The sequence below is a fragment of the Orcinus orca genome, chromosome 10 (assembly GCF_937001465.1).
Source record: "Orcinus orca chromosome 10, mOrcOrc1.1, whole genome shotgun sequence".
Lineage (NCBI taxonomy): Eukaryota > Metazoa > Chordata > Mammalia > Artiodactyla > Delphinidae > Orcinus > Orcinus orca.
Window position 1 is genome coordinate 73,977,436 of NC_064568.1, and position 23,112 is coordinate 74,000,547.

The window sequence follows — 23,112 nt, forward strand, 5'->3', positions numbered from 1 at the left end:
AAAGAGGCAGTCAGAGAACCCGAGACAAAGCTGGACACACACCTCTTAGGCTCCCTGCTCGCGGTAGAGCCAATCCCCTGCTGGCTCTTAGGTCGCGTGACTGTGGAACAGGCCCCGCCCCTTGGAGCCGTCAAAACAATTGCCTCGAGCGGCAGCCATGATGGATTTAAAGGCGCAGTACCGGCAAGAGCGGCAGCCAGACCGACGGACTGCGGGTGAGTCTTTGAGGGTACCTCTGGGGCTGAGAGTTGAAGTCCCGCTACCTCTTTCCTGCACTCCCAGACAAATGAACAAATAAGCCCCTCCGACCGAACTTACACAACTCCAGTCAGCCTTAAAAACTCCGCCCCCCCCCGCGATTCTTCCCGCCCCTCGGCGTCTAGACAGAGGGACAGACGGCCTGCCCCGCCCCCTGCGCTACGGACTGACTCAGTGACCTCGGGATTGACAGTCCCGTGTCCTCGTCCGTGACGCGGACCTCGGCCGTCCATCCGCACCACCTCCCGTCACCTCTGCCCATCTCACTCTATCCCCACCCTGGGCCTCAGGGCAGGTCGACAGCCTGGGACACTTCTCCACCGCATTCCCAGGCCCGGGAGACCAGCTCCCAGCGCCGCGTTTCCCTGTGATCCCGCAGCCGCTCAGCAGACTTGCCGTTCTTCCCTGCATCATCGGGCGTCTGGGAGGTACCCTAAGGTGACTCCTTTCAGAGCCTGTTAGTATGTGATCATGATAGACACAAAACCATAGAAATGACTGGGTTAGGAGTGACCAGGTCTTCCTCCTCACCCTTTCCCAGACACGCCCCTTGCCGCAGGTCTCAGATCAAATCTCACTCCCTTCTTGGGAGAAAATAGCTCCCCAGGCTTGGGGTGGGAGGTTGGCTTGGGGAAGGAGGAGGGACATTGGTAGTCCTTGAAGACCTGTAGGCAGGGGAGGGAGGGCGTTTGTCCTGGGTGGGGCTCCATGCCAGGTCCTGTGGGTGGCTGTGAAGTGGTGAGAGAAGGGGTGGGAACTCTGGGCTTCTGGACTTTGGGCAGGGCAGATCCTTCTGAGTTCCTGGCTGTTTGAACAGAGTTTCCTCTGAGCTCCTGCCTGAACACCACAACCAAGGGCTATATACAGGTAAGAAAACTTCAAAGATGAGAAACAAGGCCCTTTTGAGGAAGTAGGAAGACTGCCTGAGACCTGGGGTTTCAGGCTAGTGGGGAAAGAGGCAGAGCTGACCAGGTTTGGAGATGCTGGGCTTAGCCCCGTGGGTGATGCAACCTGAAGACTTTGAGCCTCTAGGCCCCTCTCATCTGGGTCTTGTGATGAAGGCTCCTCTCCTTTTCTTCTCCCTCTCTTTCTTGGTTTAACTTTGAAAACTATTCCTTCTCCTTTTTTGAAAACTCTGCACTATTTTCTGCATACCTCTGGTCTGCTTTAACTCCATTCCCTTTGCAGCTCTCTCAGACACCCTCTGTGTTCCCTGTAGTGCTGTCTCTCCTCTCTTGATTCCTTTTCCTAACCCAAGCTCTCTCTCCAGCTCCTCTTCTATTGTGTTCCTTAGTTCTAAATCCCTCTGCTACTTCTCAGCACCTTTGTTCTTTCTACAGTTTTTCGTTCAAGTCAATTTGTCTCCCTCTCTCTTTCCCACGACCTTAGTTTGTGTCTAGTGTCATCACAGGCTGCCTCCCCACTGGTCACTCTCTCTCTCCAATTAAACCACAGGGTCCCCCCCTACTGGTTCTCGTCCCTTCATCTGGATCCCTCCCGCCCAAGGCACTCAGCCACTCTTTCCAATCTTTACCCCGCCTGAGCTCTGTTGTTTCTCTGTAGCCCGGGCAAGGTCCCCCAGCCAGGATGTCGGGGCTGGTATTGGGACAGCGGGATGAGCCTGCAGGGCACCGGCTCAGCCAGGAGGAGATCCTGGGGAGCACTCGTCTGGTGAGCCAAGGGCTGGAGGCCCTCCACAGTGAACACCAGGCTGTGCTGCAAAGCCTCTCCCAAACCATCGAGTGTCTGCAGCAGGGAGGCCATGAAGAAGGGCTGGTGCATGAGAAGGCCCGGCAGCTGCGCCGTTCCATGGAAAACATCGAGCTGGGGCTGAGTGAGGCCCAGGTGAGGGGGAGGAGGTGGTGCCACGTGGCCCAGGGTAGATGGAGGAGCAGTTGTCTGATTAGGGCTTTGAGGTCACTCGGGATCCCCTTGTCCTAGTAATTGCTTGCATTCATTCACCCCGTAAATATGTATTAAGCTTCTACCATGTGCTAGGCACTACTCTCCTGGACACTAGAGACACATCACTGAACAAGAACAGCCATAAACCTTTGCCATCTTGGAGCTTACATTCTAGCTGGGGGAGGCAGACAATACATGAATAACTAAGTGATTGAGTATGCCACAATGATAACTATTAAGAGTAAAAGGATAAAAATAAAGCAAGGAAGGGGACTGGGGCGTATGGGGAGAGGATACAGTTTGAGATAGGGTGGTCAATAAAAGCCTCATTGAAAAGGCACCATTTGAGCAAAGATTTGAAGATGAGGGAATGAGTCATACAGTAAATGGGGGAAGAGCATCCTAAACAGAGTGGACAGCAAGTGCAAAGGCCCCGACCTGGAGCCTTCCCGATGAGTTCACTGAGAGGCCAGTGTGGCTGCAGGACAGTGAACGAGGGCAAGCAAAATAGAAAATGAAGTTGGAGAGGTGGTGGAGGCAGGGGACAGATCCTGTGGAACTGTAGACCATTGTAAGGACTTGGCTTCCACTTTGAGTGAGACGGAAGCTATTGGAATGTTTTGAGTGGAGAAGTGATGTGGTTTAACATTTTAAAAGGATCATTTGGCTGCAGGGTTGAGACCAGACTCTAGGGGAACAAGGGCAGAAACAGGGAGGCCAGTGAGGAGGCAATTCTCATAATCCAGGTGGGACTTGATGGTGGCTTGGCCCAGGGCGGTAGCTCTGGAGGTGGTGAGAAATTGGATTCAGGGTATGTTTTGAAGGTAGAGTCATCACTACCCACCCCTTCTTCCTGGCCCCTGCCAGTCTTGCCGGCTTCTCTCCCGCCTATCCCTCAACACTCCTATCCAGAGCCCGGCGCTCACAGGATTGCCCACCTAGGTGATGCTGGCTTTGGCCAACCACCTGAGCACAGTGGAGTCGGAGAAACAGAAGCTGCGGGCTCAGGTCCGGCGGCTGTGCCAGGAGAACCAGTGGCTCCGGGACGAGCTGGCGGGCACCCAGCAGCGGCTGCAGCGCAGCGAACAGGCCGTGGCTCAGCTGGAGGAGGAAAAGAAGCACCTAGAGTTCCTGGGACAGCTGCGTCAGTATGACGAGGATGGGCACACCGCGGTGAGCATGTGCAGGCGAGGCTGGCTGGGGGGCGGACAGCTGGGAGTCACCACAGACATGTGGGCAATTGCTCCATCACCCATAAGGGCCAGCAGCCCTGCCCAGCCTGCCCCCACCTGGCAGAATTCAGGTCCTGACACCAACTCCAGATGACAGCAAGGGAGAAACAAGAGTCACTCATTCAGTCAACATTTGATCAAATGACTACTCTATGTCAGGCGCAGTGCACTCTGTTGGGGATGCAAAGTAAACAAGGCAGGGTTCCTGCTCTGACAATAATAGGTTTTTTTGAGGGGGACAGATAGGCATTTGGACAATTCCAGTTCAGAATCCTGAGCTCTGCAATTAGGGAAAGCACAGCCCAGTTGAGCAAGTCCTAAAATTTGCTCTCAAAATGTGTGGAATTTAACCCTCACTCAACAGGCATTTGTATATCTCTGTGCCTTAGGCAATGCAAGAAGATGTGTGGCAGGTAGATGTAAGGAACTACAAAAGAGAGTTTCTGCCTTCTTGAGCTTATAGTGTAGCTGTAGGAACAAGGCTTACATGTGAGAACACGTATGTGACAACACAAACGGGAAGTGCCCAGTGCTGGAGGAGTGGTTCAGTCAGTGTGGGAGGGTCCCAAGGAGGTAGGTTCCTGGGGGCTGGAATGGTCTGAAAGATTCACAGAAGAGGCGGGGAACAGGGATGGGCAAGATTTAGGTTGGATTTTTAAAATTTTATTTTATTTATTTATTTATTTGGTTTAGGAATTGGGATGGATGTTGGTCATCTATGAGGGAGAGGGAGGAACTTTCTAGACCTGTGTGTGTGTGTGTGTCTGTGTGTGTGTGTCTGTGTGTGTGTGTGTGTGTGTGTGTGTGTGTGAGATAGATTCATACATAAGGCGCCAGGGCTGGAAAGGTGGTCTGACTCAGGGAAAGTGGGATGATTTGTATGGGACACACTGGTGAATCTGGGCAGGAGAGTTGAAAGTGTTTGTACAAGGCTGCAGTGCCTGGTGGGGTGAAGCATTTTTGCCTGGTGTGAAAGGTTATTCAGTGAGGATTGGGCACTACATACAGAGTTAGTGGTGGCAGATAAGGGTGTCAGGCTGAGCTAGACACTTTGGGTACGTGTCAATAAGTAGGACACACTCCTGCCCTCAGGAGAGACAGGACAGACATGTAATCAGTGTAAACGCACAGGGATCAACACGGGACTATAATTACAAGAGTTGAGGGGGAGAGAGGTGGAGGGTGAGGGTGGTTAGGAAGGAAGGAAGCTCTCTGGATGTGAAGGAAGGGAAAGTCATGACATTTTGGCCGAAGCATCTCTTGTTTTTGTTTCGTTGTTATTTTTTGTTTTTTGGGCTGTGCCGTGCGGCATGCGGCATCTTAGTTCCTGGACCAGGGATCGTACCCGTGCCCCCTGCAGTGGAAGCACGGCGTCTTAAACACTGGACCGCCAGGGAAGTCCCCATCTCTCATTTTTTATGAACAAGAGAGGCCTAAGCTTGGTGGGACAGATGCTGGCCTTCCCAGCGGCAGGGACATGAACAAGGGACTAGGCCCCACCTGTCAATGATTTCATGGTTTAGAGGGGGCTTGAAGAGGCTGCTGAGGCTATCTTGGCCCAGACATGCTGCTTCTTCCCTTCCAGGAGGAGAAGGAAGGTGATGCCTCCAAGGATTCCCTGGATGACCTCTTCCCCAATGAGGAGGAAGAGGACCCCAGCAATGGCTGTGAGTTGGAGGGTGAAGGAGGGGCGTCAGGAGGCTGGTCGCAGCTGTGGCCTACCCTGAACACAGGATGCTCACCATCCAGGAATAGGTTTTCCACTTCCTCTGGAGATGGGCCAGGGACCAGTACTTTGATTTCCTCAGCTTCCCCCTTATTCATCAACATGTATTAAGCACTTAGCCTGTGTCAGGCACTGTGCTGGGCACCAGGGAGACGAAGATGAGCATGACACAGGTCTTGCCAGTAAGGAGCTCACAGTCGAGTGGAAGAGTGACCCTGGAGGGGAAGAGTATGAGCTCCTCAAGGGAAAGGACCAGGTCTTTCTTAACTTTGTATCCCTGGCAGCCCATCCCTCATGCTTATTGAGTAGTTTGTTGAATGAATGGGTGAACAAATGGGATTGTGATGGGCACGGGGCAAGGGAATGGTCAAAAGAGTAGCAGCTGAGGCAGGTCTATGCAGGGAGCCTGGTGGGGGGTAGGCACAGGCACGGAACAAGTCTTGGAGTGGGGTGGGGAGGGCAGACAGCAAAGGGAGAGGCAGCGTCATCTGAGGAAGTCTCCTGTCTTTTTCTGCGACGGTGTAGTGGCCCGTGGCCCGGGTGCCCAGCACAGTGGCTATGAGATCCCGGCAAGGTTGCGGACACTGCACAACTTGGTGATCCAGTATGCAGCCCAGGGTCGCTATGAGGTAGCTGTGCCACTCTGCAAGCAGGCACTGGAGGACCTGGAGCGCACGTCCGGCCGCGGCCACCCCGACGTGGCCACTATGCTCAACATCCTGGCTCTGGTGTATCGGTGAGTACGGCGTCCTCCTCGCACGAACCTGCCTCCACGTTCCCGCCTTGATCCGCCTTTGGCTCTCATTCCTCCTCTCCACAGGGAACCTCTTCTCCCTCCCACCTGGGGGCTTTCTTCTATACCAGACTCTTATTCTTTCATACCTGAGCCCTTGACCTCAGAGAATACTCATCCCTCAGGTTTTTTGCTTCTCTCATCTCTCCTCTGGGGAGGGTCTCCTTCTCTGTTTCTGTCTCTTGCATCTTATGCCTTATGGCCTTCTCTGGGCATGGCAACTCTCAGCGTGTGTCAGTGAACCCCTCTCACTGCTCCCACCAGGCTTCCTGTCTCCTCATGGGGGGGCCCCAATCCCTAAATGTACCTCAATTGTCCCAAAGGGAAGGAAGTAAGGAGATGGCTTAGGGCCAGAGTTCGGGCTAACCCCTTGCCACTTTTGTCCTCTTACAGGGACCAGAATAAGTATAAGGAAGCTGCCCTCCTGCTGAATGATGCCCTCAGCATCCGGGAGAGCACCTTGGGCCGGGACCACCCTGCTGTCAGTATTCCTTGCCCTCCTTCCCCTGTGCTCTCTCAGCTTGTTCATCTGCTTCCCTCAGCCCACTCCCTGGGGCTTCTCAAGAGGGAGGCATGAAGACTCATTTCTCCCAGGCACTGTCTGCTGATCCCAGTGGTCTCAACTCTCTGAGACCCAATGACTCCTTCTTATAATGAATATTTTCCTAAAACTTAACTCGTAGATAATGTAACCAACCTACCCGTATAATTTCCTCAAAAGTTGAATGATACCCTATTAATATAAAAGAGAAACAAGGAAGGTAATTTATAATAAAATGTATAATACATTACAGTAAGATGAAAATGCAAAACAATAACAGTTGTGTTGAGTACAACAATGCTAGAAGACATAATGTAGTAGTCTGATATATAATGACTGAATAACTTTAGATTTAGAAGAAGTAAAACCAGTAAGTCATTCTACGTAAAAGTACATATTAGAAAAATGACAGAGCAGAAGAATTGGCGCATGCAAGATTAAAATCCAGTGTTAGAATAAGTAATAATGGACCAGATTTATTTGTCTGTGATAAGAGAGAGAGAGAGAAATAACCTTAAGTAGGGATAGCATGCCAAGACAAATGCTAGATTTGTCAAAGTGGAGACAATGAGAAATAAGATATTTTTGAAAATGAGCTGACTGTGGAAAAAGAATTCCCTGTGTTATGACGCATGATAGGCAGGGATGATGTATCTCAGAAAACATAACTCCTGTCTTGATATCCCACCGAGCATCAAAGCTTACATTCAGCGTTTGAAAGTCTGGCAGGACATTCAAAAGATGCCTGAGCTGACTTTGGGAAAAGAATTCCCTGTGTTATGACGTGTGATAGTCAGGGATGATGTATCTCAGAAAACATAACTCCTGTCTTGATATCCCACCAAGCATCAAAGCTTATATTCAGTGTTTGAAAGTCTGGCAGGACATTCAAAAGTTGCCTGAGCTGTCCCACATAGGCAGTACATCTGTAGCATCCTTGCCTCCCCAAAGGCCCCCAATATTTATGGCAACCAAAAATACCCTGCCTCCAGAAATGTCTAAAAGTCTATTTAGAGGGTGATACCACCCCCATGGAGAACCTCAGAGCCACGGGGGTCAGTACTTTCCCTTCCGCCGCTTCTGGTTCAGGTGGCAGAGTCCACTTGTCTGGGCGTTGTGCAGTGTGTGGCCCTGCTGTTCAAGGTCCTTTGCATCCAGTTTCTGATGGGGGCAGGCCTGTCTTCCTAGGTGGCTGCCACACTCAACAATCTGGCTGTGCTCTATGGCAAGAGGGGCAAATACAAGGAGGCGGAGCCGCTGTGCCAGCGGGCCCTGGAGATTCGAGAAAAGGTGCCTGTGCCCTCTGCCTGTTCTTCCCTGTTGCGGTGACCCCTCGTCCACCATCTCTCTTCTGATCTACCCTTGCCCCTCACTTCTTTTCGTCTCACCCCCCATCTCTGCCTTATTCCCTGTTCCATCATTCCCTTCCCCCTGCTCCCTGCATGGGCACGTGCACACACACACACATGCACACGCACACACACACAAGCACACACATAGTCACAGCCATCTGTCTGTCCTTTGTACTCCTCCAGGTCCTGGGCACCAACCACCCAGATGTGGCAAAGCAGCTGAACAACCTGGCCCTGTTGTGCCAAAACCAGGGCAAGTATGAGGCTGTGGAGCGCTATTACCGGCGGGCACTGGCCATCTACGAGGGGCAGCTGGGGCCGGACAACCCTAACGTAGCCCGGACCAAGAACAACCTGGTGAGGGCAAAGGCGGTGGGAGGAGGGAAGGGGAAGCATCATAGTCTGGTACACTGACCTCATCGCCTTTGTGCCCAGCTCTGGGGCTGCCTTTGGGGCTGAGGGGTCTGCTTCCTTCCCATGGGAAGGCAGAAGTTCCATAGCCTCTTGGGAGTGGAGTGGAGTGGGAACACCCTGGACCCTGCAGCTAGACAAAGAGGTGTGAGGTGGATCTCTGGGGAAAGTCATAAAGAGACCAAGAAGTGGAAATCCCAGGCCTGGCCAAGACCTTATCTCTACCTCTTGCTCCTGTGTTTTTGCCTTCCTGCCCCCAGGCTTCCTGTTACCTGAAACAAGGGAAGTATGCTGAGGCTGAGACACTCTACAAAGAGATCCTGACCCGTGCCCATGTGCAGGAGTTTGGGTCTGTGGATGGTGAGTGGTGAGGGCTTGGGCAGGGAGCTGCAGGGAGGAAAGGAAATGCAGACCAAAGGTTGGGGGGTTGACCACAGTGGTTCCCAAGGGGGAGCCAGACCCCTTTAGTCCAGCCCTGTCGGCCTCTGGGTCCTGGCTCCCCCGTACTGTCCAGCTCCGTTCTCTAACCGCGCCACCCCATCCCATGTATCACCCCCAGACGACCACAAGCCCATCTGGATGCATGCAGAGGAGCGGGAGGAAATGAGCAAAGTGAGTGGGGGGCCCAGCCTGGGGAGCCCGAGGCTACCAGGGCCTCTGACTTACTCCTGACCCAGCCCAGCTCCTCATTTCCCATCCAAGCACCAGCCCCAGGTGCATGGTGCCTTCCCCAGCCCAGCTTGCACCCCGGCCCTGTGCCAGCTTGTACCCAAGCGTCTCGGTACTCTCATCTCTGGCTTCACCTCCCCCTCTGTCCTCCTGCAGAGCCGGCACCGTGAGGGCAGTACGCCCTACGCCGAGTATGGAGGCTGGTACAAGGCCTGCAAAGTGAGCAGGTGAGCTGTGGGTGAGCAGCCGGCTTGGCCTCCGATGCCCTCCATCCAAGCCCGGCTTCCGGCTTCCTGGACCTTCCCCTTCTTCCCTTGGACCTTCCCTCTGCCTTAGCTCTGCTCCCTCTCTCTCCTGCTTGTTTTCTGAGTCCATCTTCTTTTCCTTCCCTGGTCTCCCCTGTCACAGCCCCACAGTAAACACGACCCTGAGAAACCTCGGAGCTCTGTACAGGCGCCAGGGAAAGCTGGAGGCAGCTGAGACCCTGGAGGAATGTGCCCTGCGTTCCCGGAAACAGGTCAGAGACCAAGAGGGGAAGGAGGTCTGCAAGGTAGGGCCCTGGGGACAGGATGGAGGACCACTTAGGCTGCTTGTGACTTTCTGAAGGGTAAGAGGAGAGGCTGAGGAGGAAGACAGGACAGGCAGGTGAGACTCTTTTGTGACCGTGGTTGTTTTTTAAGTGTGTTCTTACCCCCTACCTGCCCTTTGTGGTCAGGACTCCAAGTTCAAGGTTCACGTCACTAAATGGGACTATTATGGGAAGCCCTGCCTTTTGATAATGTGAAGAATCTTCTGAGGCGGGGCACAGGCAGTGTGGGTGAGAGGGTTGTGGTTGAGGGGAGCCCTGAATCGGAGTTTCTCAAGTTGAGGGTCTTGACTCAGTGGGTCCTGAAATCAGTTCAGTGTGGGCCTCGGCTAAAGATGGATGTGTATCTTTATGTAGGAACGCATTGCAAATAGAAAAGGTGAGTGTCTCCTTTCCAGTATGTGTGTACTGGGAAGTCTCAAAGAAAAATGTTTTCTTTGTTGCGGCTGATGGTGAGAAAAAGTTTGGAAGCCCCATCCTGAGGAGTTCAGAAGTGGGAAGTCCCAGCTCCTTCCTTTTCCTTCCAGGGCACTGACCCTATCAGCCAGACCAAGGTGGCTGAGCTGCTTGGGGAGGGTGACAGTGGAAGGACCTCCCAGGAGGGCCTTGGTGGCAGTGTGAAATTCGAGGGAGGTGAAGATGCCTCAGTGGCTGTGGAGTGGTCAGGGGTAAGTCTGATCGTCGCCCCTTGATCTCTCCTGCCTCTCCTGCTGGTGGTGGTGAGAGGCTCTGAGCCTGTAGGATGCGTGTAGGATGTGCGTGTCGGAGGGGATGTTGTCGCCATCCCAGTTCAGTTAGCCCATCCCTCTCAGGGGTCTCTCTGCAAGCCAGCTGTTGACCAGGCTCTTGTTTTCAGTCGCTGGGCTTTTGGGGGGAGGGGGAGGTGTGCAGAATAAATGGCAGGAGTAGACTCAGAGGCCAGTCTGCCTGGGACCCCTTTAGCTTCTGTTCCCCATCCCTCTCTGCCAGGATGGCAGTGGGGCCCTGCAGAGGAGCGGCTCTCTGGGCAAGATCCGAGATGTGCTTCGTAGAAGCAGCGAACTCCTGGTGAGGAAGCTCCAGGGGACCGAGCCCCGGCCCTCCAGGTACACACTGGGACTGAGATACGGCAGAGTGGGCAGGTGAGCCCTGGCCTCCAACTCCGCTTGGCCCCTCACCTCTGGAGGAGAAGAATCTTGGAGAGAAACATGGAGGAGGTCACTGGGGTGGCTGTGGAGAGAGAGTGTGGGAAAAATGGGTGCCCCAGTGTGGGGACAACAGTACCTGAGAAGATGCTGGTGACTGATGAAGACAAGAGAGTGCGTGTATGTGTGCGGGGGAGGGGGGGGGGGCGGGGGCGGGGTCAGATGGTGGGGAGGCAATGATCTGAGTGTGTGTGGTGGTGCCCAAGAGTCCCAAGCGTTAGGGCCACCCATGGGAAGCGAAGAGGCCTCGATTCTTTCTTTTCCATTGTAGCAGCAACATGAAGCGGGCAGCCTCCTTGAACTATCTGAACCAACCAAGTGCAGCACCCCTCCAGGTGAGAGCAGTGCTCGTGAGCGTATTGGTGGGTGAGAAAGAAAGGATAAGCCCAGTGGGGAGAGGGGAGAGTCGAGAGTCATCTGGGATGAAGGCTTTGCCAGGGAATTGGAGGTGGGCAGACAGGAATCAAGCAGCTTGTTGGGGTGGTGACTGCCAAGGGACAGTTTCGGGCCAGAGATAGTAGCAGATAAATTAATCAGGAGGGGAACAGGAATGAATGTTCTCTAAATGGGTACTTTGGAATTATGAATAATTCAGGAATGATTTGGGGATACTAATTGCTCTCCTCCTATAGCCACCGTACTCCTCACCTTGGGGACTCAGCAGTAGATGAGAAGGGAAAAAGAAAAAAAAAGCATTAACTCATCTCCATTTGAGAAAACAGCAATGACTTTTTTTTTTTTTTTTTTTTTGGAGAAGAGTTCTCTGCTTTATTTCATTAGCGATGTCAGTGAGAAATTATGCAAAGGATGTATTGATGAGAATTAGTCTCTATAAGGTTACCCCGAAGCACTTTTACATCATGATATTGTGGAGATCGTATAAAGACTGTACAAGTTATATAACAAGAAATGAGTCTCTGTTAAAGAAGTAGCAATGACATTTTAATGGGAAACGACCACCTGTATCAACACATTCAAAGTATATGCCAATATTCATGTGGTTCTTCCAGGTATTTTCTCCACCAGATTGTGGCCTTCTGGGAAATCGTAGCAAAGACTAAACAAAGCCCAGAGCTTGGGGTTGAGGTTACAGGCGCCATCCTAGGTCCAGAGAGAGACTGCAGCCGTGAGATGGATAAGACTCCAGGGGACAGTCTTTGGGAGGCTGAGGTCCCTGGGCTGATGGCATGCTATTGTCTATTTCAGGTCTCCCGAGGCCTCAGTGCCAGCAGTATGGACCTCTCTTCAAGCAGCTGACATTCATCCCACCCCCCCCAGGTCTGCTGGGTCCCCCACACAGTCCTCACAGCATTCCCTATTGCTCCTGGCTCTTCCAGCCCCAAGGTGGGACAGTGAAGGGGGAGCAGTTAACCAGAAGATTGCTGCTGCCCTTAGGGTCTCAGCTCCCTCCTCAGGAATCCCCCTCAGGAAGGACCCTCAGGACATCCTCTCCCCACCCTGTGATCCTCTAGAGTAGCTAGCTCTACTACTAGGGGCCCCAGAGTGGGTAAGGAGCGGGTCTGCACCTCAGAGATGCAGCCTGCAGCTGGCTTTTCTGTCAGAGGGTTTGGGGCTGGCCAGCCAACCTGCCTTGCCCTGGCCTCTCTTGTTCCCTCTGCTGCCTCACTTCAGGTCCGTGTATTTCACTTTACCTAAATAAAAGAATCAGGTAACCATTCAGCCACTTGAGTCCTAACTGAAGAGGGTAGGAAGCAAGGGTGGTGTTGGGGCCCCTCACAGAAGGGTGAGGGGCAGTGATGGATGGGGCAATAGGAGGAATGTTGCTTCTTGGATCTCTCCTCTCTTCCTTCCCCTGTTTGTATCCTCTCCAGCAGGGCCTGCAGGCAGGCGTCTGGGGGATGGGGGGAGGCCCACAACCCAAGGAGAAGGTGCTGTGGACTGCGTTGTCAGGGACATGTGGCGGCCATGTGGCAGGACCCTGGAGTCCTGGCGCCACTGCTCCTGGCCTGTGAGGCCCTCTGTGGTGGCCCCTCCTCCTCCCAGCTGCTTGGGGGAAGGGAGGTCTAAGCAGGCCTGGGGGGCCCTCTGGAGCCAGAGGGGGATGAGGCACTTACTATCCATACCCTCTCGGCATATCCTGGAGGCCCAGCAGCAGCTGGGGCCCATCTTCCAAAGCTTGACTCCTCCTGACCCGCCTCCTACACCCCTTGCTGCTTTCACAACAAAGAAAGAATGTGGGGGTGGTGGCGCTGGGGGTGGGGGGCGCCTGGAACAAGGGCTGTACTGGGCCTCCCCACAGCTGGAGACTTGGCCATGCCCTGACACAGCCCAGACTGCCTGGAGATGGACTTGGGATGAATCTGTCAGTTTAACAGCCTTCAGCCTGGTGTTCAGAGAGCCCAGTCTCTCTCTACCTTTGGGTTCAGATTGGTCCAGAGCCAAACCAGACCCCAGCCATGCACTGGTCCTCCACTTCTCCAGGCTACTTCTCTCCTGGGGCGCCACAGTATCTCCAGTTTACCTTGCTTGGGGACACCAAGGACACCCTTCTATTCTGGATCTCCCTCCGGATTTCAGGTTGCTGAGAAGTGAGCCAGAACCCACCCTTTCCCCTCCCACGCGGAGAATTTGGGGGAACTGTTGGTCACAGCCCTCAGGAAAGCCCAGAAACCACGATCTTCCCCAGGAGCCACGGAATCACAAAAGTCACTTTAGGTCCCCTGAGTCCCTGCACACTAGGTGGTAGGCACAGCATCCGCTCCCCTATCTCTCTCAGGTCCCCACACTCCCCCGGGGCCTCCTTCTCTCTGTCCCCCATCCGTCTCCAGACCCCTCCCCCAAGTAGGAGCTCCTCCCCACAACGGCGGGGAGGGGGGCGTCGAGGGGGCGTCGCGGGGCGGGGCTTGGCGGCGGCGGCGGCGGCGACGGCGGCGGCGCGCGACGGCTCGCACGGAGGTACCGGGCGCGCGCGGCTCCAGCTCGGGACGCCTCGGGCTCTGACTCTGGTTGCGGCTGCTGCAGCGGTACCCGCGCTCCGGTGCGCTCGGCCTCCTGGGCCCGCCGGGGAGCGCTGACCGCTAGCCCGCCGTGCGCCCGCCCGCCCGCCCCCTTTCCCGGGCCCGCCGGGATGGGAGCCGCGCGCGGAACCCCGAGCAGCCCTCGCCGGCTGCCTCTGCTCAGTGTCCTGCTGCTGCCGCTGCTGGGCGGTGAGTCCCGGCGAGCTGGGGGAGCGCGGGAGCCCCTAGGGCCAAAGGGGGCGCCGTGGAGGTGGGCTTGGACAACTGGAGCAGGGGAGACACACGGGCGTAGGGCAGGGGCTCGCTGGGCGGGGGACGAGGTCCCGGCGGCCGGGAGATGGCGAAGCCCCCGCTTACTCGGCCGGGCCCCTCTCGTCCCCGCGCCCGCGAGGACGCGTTTCCAGCCTCCCCGGAGTTTTCCCTGCCCGAACCGAGAGTTTGCTCGGGAACTGCCGGGAGTTGCCGGCTCCCGGGCTCCAGTGGGGCGTTTCTTTGCGGGGGAGAAACGGCGCCGCCCCCCCACTTAGGGGGTGCAGCGCGGTGGCTGAGGGTGGGGGAGATGGAGTCCCCCCGGCAGGCTCAGCCTAGGTGAGGGAGGCCGGCCTGTGGCCGGATGCGGGACCGACCGGCGCGCGGAGCGCGGAGCTTTGTTACCTATGCCGGCCCGACGCTCCCGGCTTCCCTCCTCCAAGTTCCTGGGCCAGGCTGGGACCCAGACGGCCCTGCTGGTGAGGGCGGAAGAAGGGAAAGAAGAGTGAGGGTCCGTCCCATCTCCTCCAGCTCCCGGCCCCAGCCCTGAGCCCACTCCCTCCCAGGGTCGGATCTGGGAGCTGAGAGTCCCAGGCTGTCTCGGTGACTCATGTGTGAAGGCCGCTGCCAAAATCGGGCATGGCCGGCCTGCAAAGGTGCGGACGGGGTTGGTTCTGCTCCTTCCTGGATTTCCATCCTCTCTCTTCCCAGCAAGGAAAGAAAATCTCTCTTTCTACGGGCAGAAAGGCAAAAAGAGTTCATTCCGTCTTCTTGGAGGGCCTCAGCATTTTGATGAGGGTGTGGCCCCTATCTCTAGGGCAGACTGGACCCGAACCCTCCCCTCGCTTTATTTCCTGGCTTGGTCACACCTGAGAGTCACCACCGAGGTGCTGAAGTGCTTTAGAGGAAAGCCCCAAGCTACCCGCACACCCCAAACACTCTGGACTGGAAGTATGCCCCTCGCACCCCGTGCCCCCTTCCAAAACCCACGATCTTTGGTGATGATCCTGGCAGCAGCCCTCTCTGGGGCAACTCTGCCCAAGAGACCTGGTCCAAGCTTATCACTTTCCTCCTCTTTTGAAGAGTGGCCATGGGGAGGGTGGGGGTAGAGAATTGCCTTTTCTGACATCTCCCTGGCCTGCCAGCTGTTGAGGGGTTTGGTGCTGATGGAATGGAACATCTCCCACACCCCTAGTTGTAAAAGGAGAGGTAATTGTAACCCAGGACCGAGAAGTAAGAACAAGTTCCTGGGATTCGGAGGAGGTGTTTCTGGTGTGCCCCGTGTTCCTTCTGATGTGTGGGGTGGTAATGCTCACGGCAGAACCCACATCTGCTCCGGGAGGAAGTATGGAAGTTTTTTGCACAGCCAGCATAGGGGGCCCAGCCATATGGGCCGGTAGCCCAAGCTCACAGGCTTCCTAGGTCTGCAGGCTGTTTGGGTTTTGGTGTGTGGGGTGCCAGCTATGGCTGCCCTCGCTGCTGATGTTTAGAGTTCTGGGGAAGATTCTGGTGGAGACGGGGCTCTTGTTCAACAAATGCTAAATTCCTAAATTCCTTCCGTGAGAAGACGACTCTGATGTTCAGCGATGTTAATCCGGTGACTGGCGTTTAGCGAAGGGGTGGGTTCTGGTGGGGGGAGTTAGGGCAGGCTGAGGGCTGGGGACTGGAGGTCTGGAATCTCCTCTGGGGGTGGGGAGATGTCTTGTGCTCAACAAAGGAACATTTTAATGAGAGCCTTAAATCAGTCCCATCAGATGTGTCTTAGTGTGGAACCTGCCCATGCGCTGTAAACAGTTTCAATCGAGGCTGAGGCGCTTGCTGTCTGTCTTCTGGTGAAATCCGGGGGCTCAACCCACCCCTGGATGGCATGACTTCAGCGGGCGATGATTTTTCAATAGAAAACGGTAGATTTTTCCATCTCATTGTGTAATTAGCTGGATTTGTAGTGAGACCCCGCTGCTAATAAGGCAGGAGTAGGGGACCTAGGCCGGCTAGGTTTGTGGATTAGGCCATTTTGAAGTTTGGGTAATTATGCTGTAAATGGCTGAGGAACTTTCCGAACTTTGAGGTCCCCGTTGTGATAAACATGGTGGAGGAGGCGGAGAGGGCTTGACGTTTGGAACCTGGGATTCTTCGCCTCACCGCTGGAGTCGTTGGTTGGGGTCACCACCCATCCCTCTTCCCACCCCCGACTCTGGGTTCTTTCCTCCAGGATCTTGTTTCTTTGGGGAAATGGAATTGTCACGTCCTGAGATGGCTTCCGCAGCCTGTAATTCAGCCCTTTTATCAGTGATGGGCTTTCTCAGATGTTGGGAAGTATGGCGGGAGGGCTACAGTAATTTCTGCTCATCCCTTGCCAGACGATCTAGTCAGACTCCTGGTGTTCAGAGCAGGGCTGAGTGGTGGAGAGAGCCCAGGCCATCGGGACGAAGCGTTTGCCAAAACAGCAACTCGAGGTTCTTTGACAGGCCCTGGCAGATTTCTTCACCTCACAGTTTGCCTCCTCTGTAAAGGGACTTACTTCCTGGAGTTGTGCTCAGGATCAAATGTAATGAAGTATATAAAGGGCCCCTTTCTTGTTCTTCCCTCTCTGGTGGTGTGCTGCCAGCATACCTTTCCAGCTTGACAGTCACCCCCAACAATAAACGTGTTCCACTCACTGGAACCCTCCATTCCAGCCCAGCTAGTCTCTTTCCCATCCCCTAAAACATAGGGGGTTTCGCAGACCTTTCTTTTCTCTCTGGCCGGTCTCCTGGTATATGCCGCCTTCCCCATCTCTTTTGCCCAGCCCCACCTCCACTTCCTTCCTGAAGCTGTCCCATCTCTCCTACCAGAAGGTGGATGCCTGGAGAACCTCTGGACTCTTAGGCCATCTTCCATATTTTTGCCCCACTTGGATTTTAACTTACTGAAGGGATTTAACTTACTGTAGAATTTATTATGGTGGTATCTTATTTATAGTAGATCCTTATCTAGGTTTATTAAAAAGTGAAAAGCATTTGGGTACAGGGCAGAGTGACCAATGGCAAAGGTAAACAGCCCCTTTGCCTGCTAGGCAGTGGGGGGGTCTTTTGTGCCCTTTCCCACTTCTCTGGGTTGGGGTTGCCTGTCCCCTCTCCTTGTGCCTGTTCTACTGTGACCCAGTCAAGGGACCAGATCTTCCTTCCCTGTCTCTGGGCTGTCTGTCCTCTGCGGCGGTTTTCTGAGTTTTGATGTGGCAGGGCTTCTGGCTTTCTCAAAGAGTGCTAGGCATGGGCATCCACCTCTGCATATGGAGCTGACCTGCCTGGAAAGGCCACAGCTTAACCACCATGAGCTATATAGGGGCCTAGATTATCTACAACTTTGCCACTCAGAACGAGGGCCAGGGACTTCCCTGGTGGCGCAGTGGTTAAGAATCCGCCTGCCAATGCAGGAGACACAAGTTTGAGCCCTGCTCCGGGAAGATCCCACATGCCGCGGAGCGACTAAGCCCGTGCGCCACAACTACTGAGCCTGTGCTCTAGAGCCCGCAGCCACAACTACTGAACCCGCGTGCTTAGAGCCCGTGCTCGGCAACAAGAGAAGCCACTGCAATGAGAAGCCCGTGCACCGCAACGAAGAGTAGCCCCCGCTCACCGCAACGAGAGAAAAGCCCGCGCAGCAACGAAGACCCAACGCAGCCAAAAATAAATATAAAATAAATAAATAAAATTATTAAAAAAAAAAACATAAAAAAACCAAGGGCCAAAGACCAGCATCATCAGCATTCCCTGAGAGCATGAATTGGAGTTCCAGACTGCATTTTAACAAGCTCCCCAGGTGACTGCACCCAAGGTTTCAGAAGTCCTGCTCTAAGCATCCTTCCTTATATAGAAACTCGAGGTACAGAGCTTTCCCGTTGCAACAGTACGAATCAGGAGCCCTAGCTCTTGCACAGTATTTGAAGACTTAGCTTAAATAACTTTTAGTTCATGTGAACTCTCCGGTGTGATATTATACACTTAAAAATGACCTCACTTTGGGTTGAATTTGAATTAGATTTTGTCAGGAAACTTGTCCATTAAAGGTGTGACTCCAGAGGATTTGCAACACTAAGGGTGGAGCTCTGTTCCTCTGGGAGCTTTTCCTAGAGGAGCGTGTGTCTCAAATTATAAAGAGAGCCAGTGGAGAAATTGGATTTGTTAGGAAGAAGTTTGGTCTGTGGACGACTTTTCAGGAATACGTTTGGTTCATAAAGGGAGGCAATGTCTCCACTGGGCTGCAACAGTTGTAGTTGTTAAAGTTTTGGAGGATTTCATATTTTGGAGTGGGGCGGGTTTGGGTGAGTTGTGTGTTTTTAAGCCAGTACAGCTTCTGTGAGACTCATCTGGGAGGGAGGGTGGCCAGTTCAGACTCTAATATTTGAGCCAAGAGCAGTGTGGGACCAGGGATTCAGTCTTTGGTGTGTTCCTAATGGAGGAAAGGGTCATTAAACCAGGCTGGGTATCCTTGGCCTGCGTCCCTTAGCCTCCCTCGGCTCTCCCTAACCTCAGTACATGCCTCTCTGCTCTGTTGCCCGGCAGAGCCACGTGGTGGGACCACGGTTGCTGGCGCGGGATCTGGGCTGCCAGCCTGCCTCTCTCCTTGAGTCCTGCGCTGCCCCCCACCCCCCAGCTGTCTGGTCCTTTGTCCCGAGGGTATGGGGGTTCTGCCGTGTGGCTGAGGTAGAGTCCCGCCTTGGGGTTCTTGGCGTTCACTGCTCAGTGCACGTTCAGCCCCGCCGAGCCCCCTGGCGCTTTGGTGGAGCTGGCGCAGGAGCTGCTACAGCTAATCAGTGGTTTGAGGAAGCCCTCTGTAGTCTGTCACTTTTTCCATCCTCTTTTCTTCTCTGAGTTCAGGCCACTTCCCTCCCAGTAATGCTACACAGCGGCAGTGGGGCAGGGAGGAAGCTGTGCTGGAAGGGCTGACCTATGCGGGCGCCTTCCCCCTCTCGCAGCTTGGTTTGGGGTCCCGGAGCTCTTGTGTCCCTGGGTGCATTAACTGAGTGAACGCACAGGTGAGTGGAATGCAATCTACCGGCTGTCCTGCAGATCCTACGTTCCCTGCCAGAAACTTAGACCCTGATGTGCAGGACATGAACTGGCTGGCTCTGGTGTGTATGTAACTTCTGATAACTGGGTCCTGAGTCTTTGGGGTAGGGTTTGTGAGTCGCACATTAAGAAGACGCGGGTTTGTGTTTCTCAGATACGTGGTCCAGAGACCATTGGGGAATATAGTGGGAGGGCAGGTAGCCAGAGGTACTGGTTAAAATTTGAGTCGCCTGAACCTTAACTGCAGGTCTGCCCATCAGAGTCGTTGGGGGAGGAGCCAGAACGTGTAGTTTATTTTCCCATTTGTTAGATTACATTGTATTGTTTGAATAGCCAGTCCTCTCACATAGTTCAAGTCTCAAAAGGAAACTGCATTTTAAAAGAGCTTCCCAGCAGATTCCTATCTACTCTCAAGTTTGAGAACCACTGTGTAGCCATAAGGAGAATTTGTCTAAAGTGGCGGTGTGGTGATGAGAAAGAGGTATTGATGCTGAGAGGGGTGAGGATGGGCTCAATTCAAAGCTTTTGGGTGTCTTCTTTGGGTGAAGCTGTTTCAGGTGGCGCAGGAGGCAGGAAGGAGACAAAATGATGAGAATCAGATGAAATATAATGGGAGGCAACACTTGGTAAGGTGCTAAATAGATGGAATAACATTCCAGAATGTGTAGGAAGGTGAGTCCACGATGCAGGAGCAACTGGGGGCAGTGGGAGGGCTTCAGAGAGGAGAAAGGATTCACTTTGCTAGTAGCTGTAGTCTGTGGTGACTCATCAGAATGACGGAAAGGCATTGGATCAAGACTCTGAAAACTTGGGTGGCTCTCTGCTGATACCACACACGATAAAGGAAGAGAAGTGACACCTATTGGCTCACTGCTGCTGGTCACACGACCCTGAACTGTTTAGTTAACCTTTCCGAGCCTCAGTTTTCTCCTCTGCAAAATGCAAATGATGCTGACCCCTGCCTTGCCCGCCTCCGGGAAGTTAGGTTGTAGCAGTCACAGCTGTGAAGGTGGTTGACCCGGGGAAGCAGCCCCTCTGGCCAGCCCTGCTGTCTCTTCCCAGAGACGGTCCTGACCTTCCGTCTCCCTTTAAGGTGTCAGCCTTTCGTTCCACTCCCGTCTGTCTAGAATGGTTTGCGAGGGCTCAACCTGGTCACTCTTGACCGATAGCTTTAGAAAAGGTTTTCTCATTCTAAAGCACAGATTTTCTAAACGGGTCTCAGTATTCCAACAGCAGCTCGGAAATGTGGGCACAGCCACTTCGCGTTTCCTGGTAGGAACTCTTCCTCCCTCTATCCCGGTGGCAGATTCTCCCCAGGGTGATGAATGCTGGTTCAGGGCCACCTCCCTCGGCCTGCTGAGGTTCTTCCAGGGAGTGAGTAGGAAAGTGTGCTTCTTGCAGCCGAGGCGGACTTTTATAATACCCAAGGGAGGGTGTTTATCATCACAGGATGGCTGTGGGGTCTCCCCCGTCAGTTACTCTGTATAACTTGAAGGAACTCCTCCTATGAGAACCATGGGGAGGTTCCCAAGGTGCGGTGTGGTCTCCCTATGAGGGGGTTAAGGTGGCCAGAGTGGGCGCTGGCATACACCGCTTCTCCTCCAGGAGACACTGACTCTTTTGTCCCCTTCTTGGATTGGTGGTGGTGGTGGTGGTGGTGGTGGGGCAACGAGGAGAATGCTTGTCTGCTCTTGGGACTTCTGGGATGTCCTAGCAGCTAGCTCATAAGGTGCCTTTGTGCAAATTAGAAATAGGCACCCTTCCTCCAAGTGACTGCAGCCCTGCACCAGGACACAGGCTTTGGCTAGTGGAGCACAGGCAGTATTTCAGTATTACTCCCTTGGCCGGGCATTTGAGCAGTGCACAACCTGTACGGTCGTACGTGGCTGTGCCATTGGAATGAGAGCCTTGCAACTAGTTGCTCTTTGCTTCTCAGTTGGTAGGCCAAGATGATTTTGGCGACCTCTATTCTAATAATATGTTTCATAGGAGCCCTTTTCACTACTGTTCTCCTGTCTCCTGTGGTGGGGGCGTGGGGCACTACTGCTCATAACATACACTAGGAGAAGCCTGGGAGGCTGGGCCCCCAGTGCTGTACCCATTCCATAGTATATGTCTGTGGCTGCTGAGGTCTTGGCCTGTTTCTGGGCTCCTTTCCCCGCCAGAGGATTTTGCTGCCTTGCAGATTCAGGCATCTAGCCTGATGTGATCACTGATGTAGAAGTCTGGCTGTCTTCAGGGAAGAAATGCTGCTCAGTTTATTTCCCATTTCATTAAGGAGCTTCATGCTTACCTCTCTCCTGTGTCCTCTCTCTCTTGGGACCCCGGGGCCTCCCACAGCCCCAGGTAAAGTGTGTGGGCATTCCTGATTCAGAGGAATTCCTGCAGTAGAAGTGGTGTCACTTCAGTGGAAAGGATGGGTCCTAGGCCTTGCTGGACTTTAGTTCTGGGTATCCTACGGGTGTTCCTCCCTCTTAGCCTGAAGAGACATTGTGAGGAGCACCGGGTTGGGACTTGGGAGATGCGGACCCTGCTTCCACATTTGCCCCAGATTGCTCGTGTGACCTTGGGCAAATCCCACCTACCTCTCGGGCCTCAACTTGAGAAGCCCTTGGAGGACCTTGCCTGTGGTGACCGTTGAGGCCAGCGCAGCCTTACCATCCACAACCCCCAGCTGTGCTTCTGCCACACCTTGTAAGGTTGTCCTCCTCGCCCTCAGTGCTGGGAGAGCATTTGCGTCTGAGGACTGCGTTTTATCCTGGAGTGTCTAGTGCATGGGCACAGATGCGTCTGGACTCGATCAGCTGGAATTAGGGTGTCATTCCCTGGGTGCCAAAGGGAATGAAAGGTTTGGAGAGTTTGGGGAGGGAGTTCTTACGAGAAAAAAAAAACACGAGAGTTTTTATCTGAGTATGGGAAAGCAGCAATCTTTACCTGGTTCGTTTCAGTCTCAGTATTTGAGGAACCAGTGTCCGGGTGGGGAACCCCTTTTCTTCTTTTGCACAGAAGGGAGGACAACTGGAGGGAGGCTTGGAGTTGGGAAGAGGGGTTGGGTGTGCTTTGGGAGAGCCTCGTCCGTGATAACCGACAGCTGTACTCAGCTTTGCAGTTTACAGAATGCTTTCACTCGCACTGACTTTCCATCCTATCAAGCCCCAGAGGCAGGATGAGGGTGGTTGGGTTTTGTTTGTTTGTTTGTTTCCGGAGGAGTGGGGGTGGGAGGCATTTGAGAGGTAAAGAAGCTGAGGCACAAAATACGATCCGCTCAGGACTGCAGAGATGGTAAGTAATAGAGCTGTTTCCGTGCTCTCATATGTCCTTGTACGTATGTCATCACTAGAGGCTATGAAATGTTGCACATACGCCTTGGAACCAGGTAAATATTGGGGAGTGGATTTTGCAGCCGGGATAACTCTCTGGGTGGGCTTAGAGGCAACCCTGCTAGAGTCAGAGGGAGTGTGTCCATAACTTAAACCTGGAGAGATCTTTTGGGACACAGCATTCAGGATTGCTCATTTTTCTCCCCCCCCCCCCCGACTTCTTGGTTACAACAGTCAGGTTAAAGTTTTCGATGGCCCATTCAGAGGTGTGTATACGTCTTAAAGTTTTTAGTGTTATGATCAGACTATATGTAATCTAGAAGTCCAGAACTCTATGCCTGCATCCCCAAGATTTGAGCTTTTCTCATGAACCCACGAGTCCTGAGTCTCTTCCGCCTGGTGCTTCTGGAAGGTCATGGGCAGTTACAGGCCCGGGCTTGCAGGTGTGCTGCCACATTCCAGACTGGTGTGCCTGCTGAGAGTTGCATACTGGGTTATGCTGCGGTGGAGACTACGTAGGTGGTAACAGAATCATCTCTGCTCTCAGTTTACTGCCTCTAACGTCTTTTGTATAGAGAGATGTGCCCGTGCCCTGGCACATAGTAGGGGCTTGATGGATGTAGGTTTCCTTCCATTTCTGACTTTGGAGGCGAGTCTTAATTCTCAAGAGGTTTCGGAAGAGGTTGAACAATGACCTCGACATCCTGAGAGACGTAGGTTCTTTGGTGCCAGGTGTATCTCCCTTTGGCTCAGCCGTTGACCGTGCTTGGCAATCCCGCTGTTTGTTCTTCCGCTTCTGAAGTTCTCAGGTTGCAACACGGGAACTTACGCTCTATCATGGAGGGTGCAAAGCGACA

The 23,112-nt window shown here is 53.7% G+C and overlaps 2 protein-coding genes and 1 long non-coding RNA gene across 9 annotated transcripts in view; 2 read left to right on the top strand and 1 right to left on the bottom strand.

Moving 5' to 3' along the window:
- Positions 1-133: 133 nt before the first annotated feature.
- On the top strand, positions 134-12,337 carry KLC4 (kinesin light chain 4). 6 transcript variants are annotated; one of them, XM_033423994.2, is made up of 17 exons: positions 146-215; positions 549-696; positions 1,822-2,103; positions 3,106-3,336; positions 4,981-5,062; positions 5,647-5,857; positions 6,308-6,395; positions 7,644-7,745; positions 7,991-8,164; positions 8,479-8,578; positions 8,778-8,830; positions 9,044-9,114; positions 9,296-9,404; positions 10,001-10,141; positions 10,443-10,558; positions 10,929-10,992; positions 11,864-12,337. In XM_033423994.2, the coding sequence occupies exons 3-17, from the start codon at positions 1,846-1,848 to the stop codon at positions 11,912-11,914; spliced, it is 1,851 nt and encodes a 616-aa protein (XP_033279885.1). In that variant the 5' UTR covers positions 146-215; positions 549-696; positions 1,822-1,845; the 3' UTR covers positions 11,915-12,337. The 6 variants fall into 6 exon arrangements, with proteins under 6 accessions (XP_033279884.1, XP_033279885.1, XP_033279882.1 ...); XM_033423991.2 differs by lacking the exon at positions 146-215 and adding an exon at positions 1,041-1,125 and having other exon boundaries at positions 224-696; XM_033423992.2 differs by lacking the exon at positions 146-215 and adding an exon at positions 1,046-1,125 and having other exon boundaries at positions 224-696.
- LOC117200598 (uncharacterized) lies at positions 11,578-13,314 on the bottom strand. The gene is made up of 2 exons (XR_004482211.2): positions 12,733-13,314; positions 11,578-12,309 (listed from the first exon to the last, which is right to left on the bottom strand). It is a non-coding gene; the product is annotated as an uncharacterized LOC117200598 (long non-coding RNA).
- A 374-nt stretch (positions 13,315-13,688) lies between these two features.
- PTK7 (protein tyrosine kinase 7 (inactive)) overlaps positions 13,689-23,112 on the top strand; it is a 60,039-nt gene continuing 50,615 nt past the window's right edge. For both annotated transcript variants that reach the window (XM_004267570.4, XM_049693666.1), the window contains exon 1: positions 13,689-13,824. In XM_004267570.4, coding sequence (XP_004267618.1) covers positions 13,746-13,824 — 79 coding nt within the window. In that variant the 5' untranslated portion in view covers positions 13,689-13,745. The remainder of the gene's footprint in view (positions 13,825-23,112) is intronic.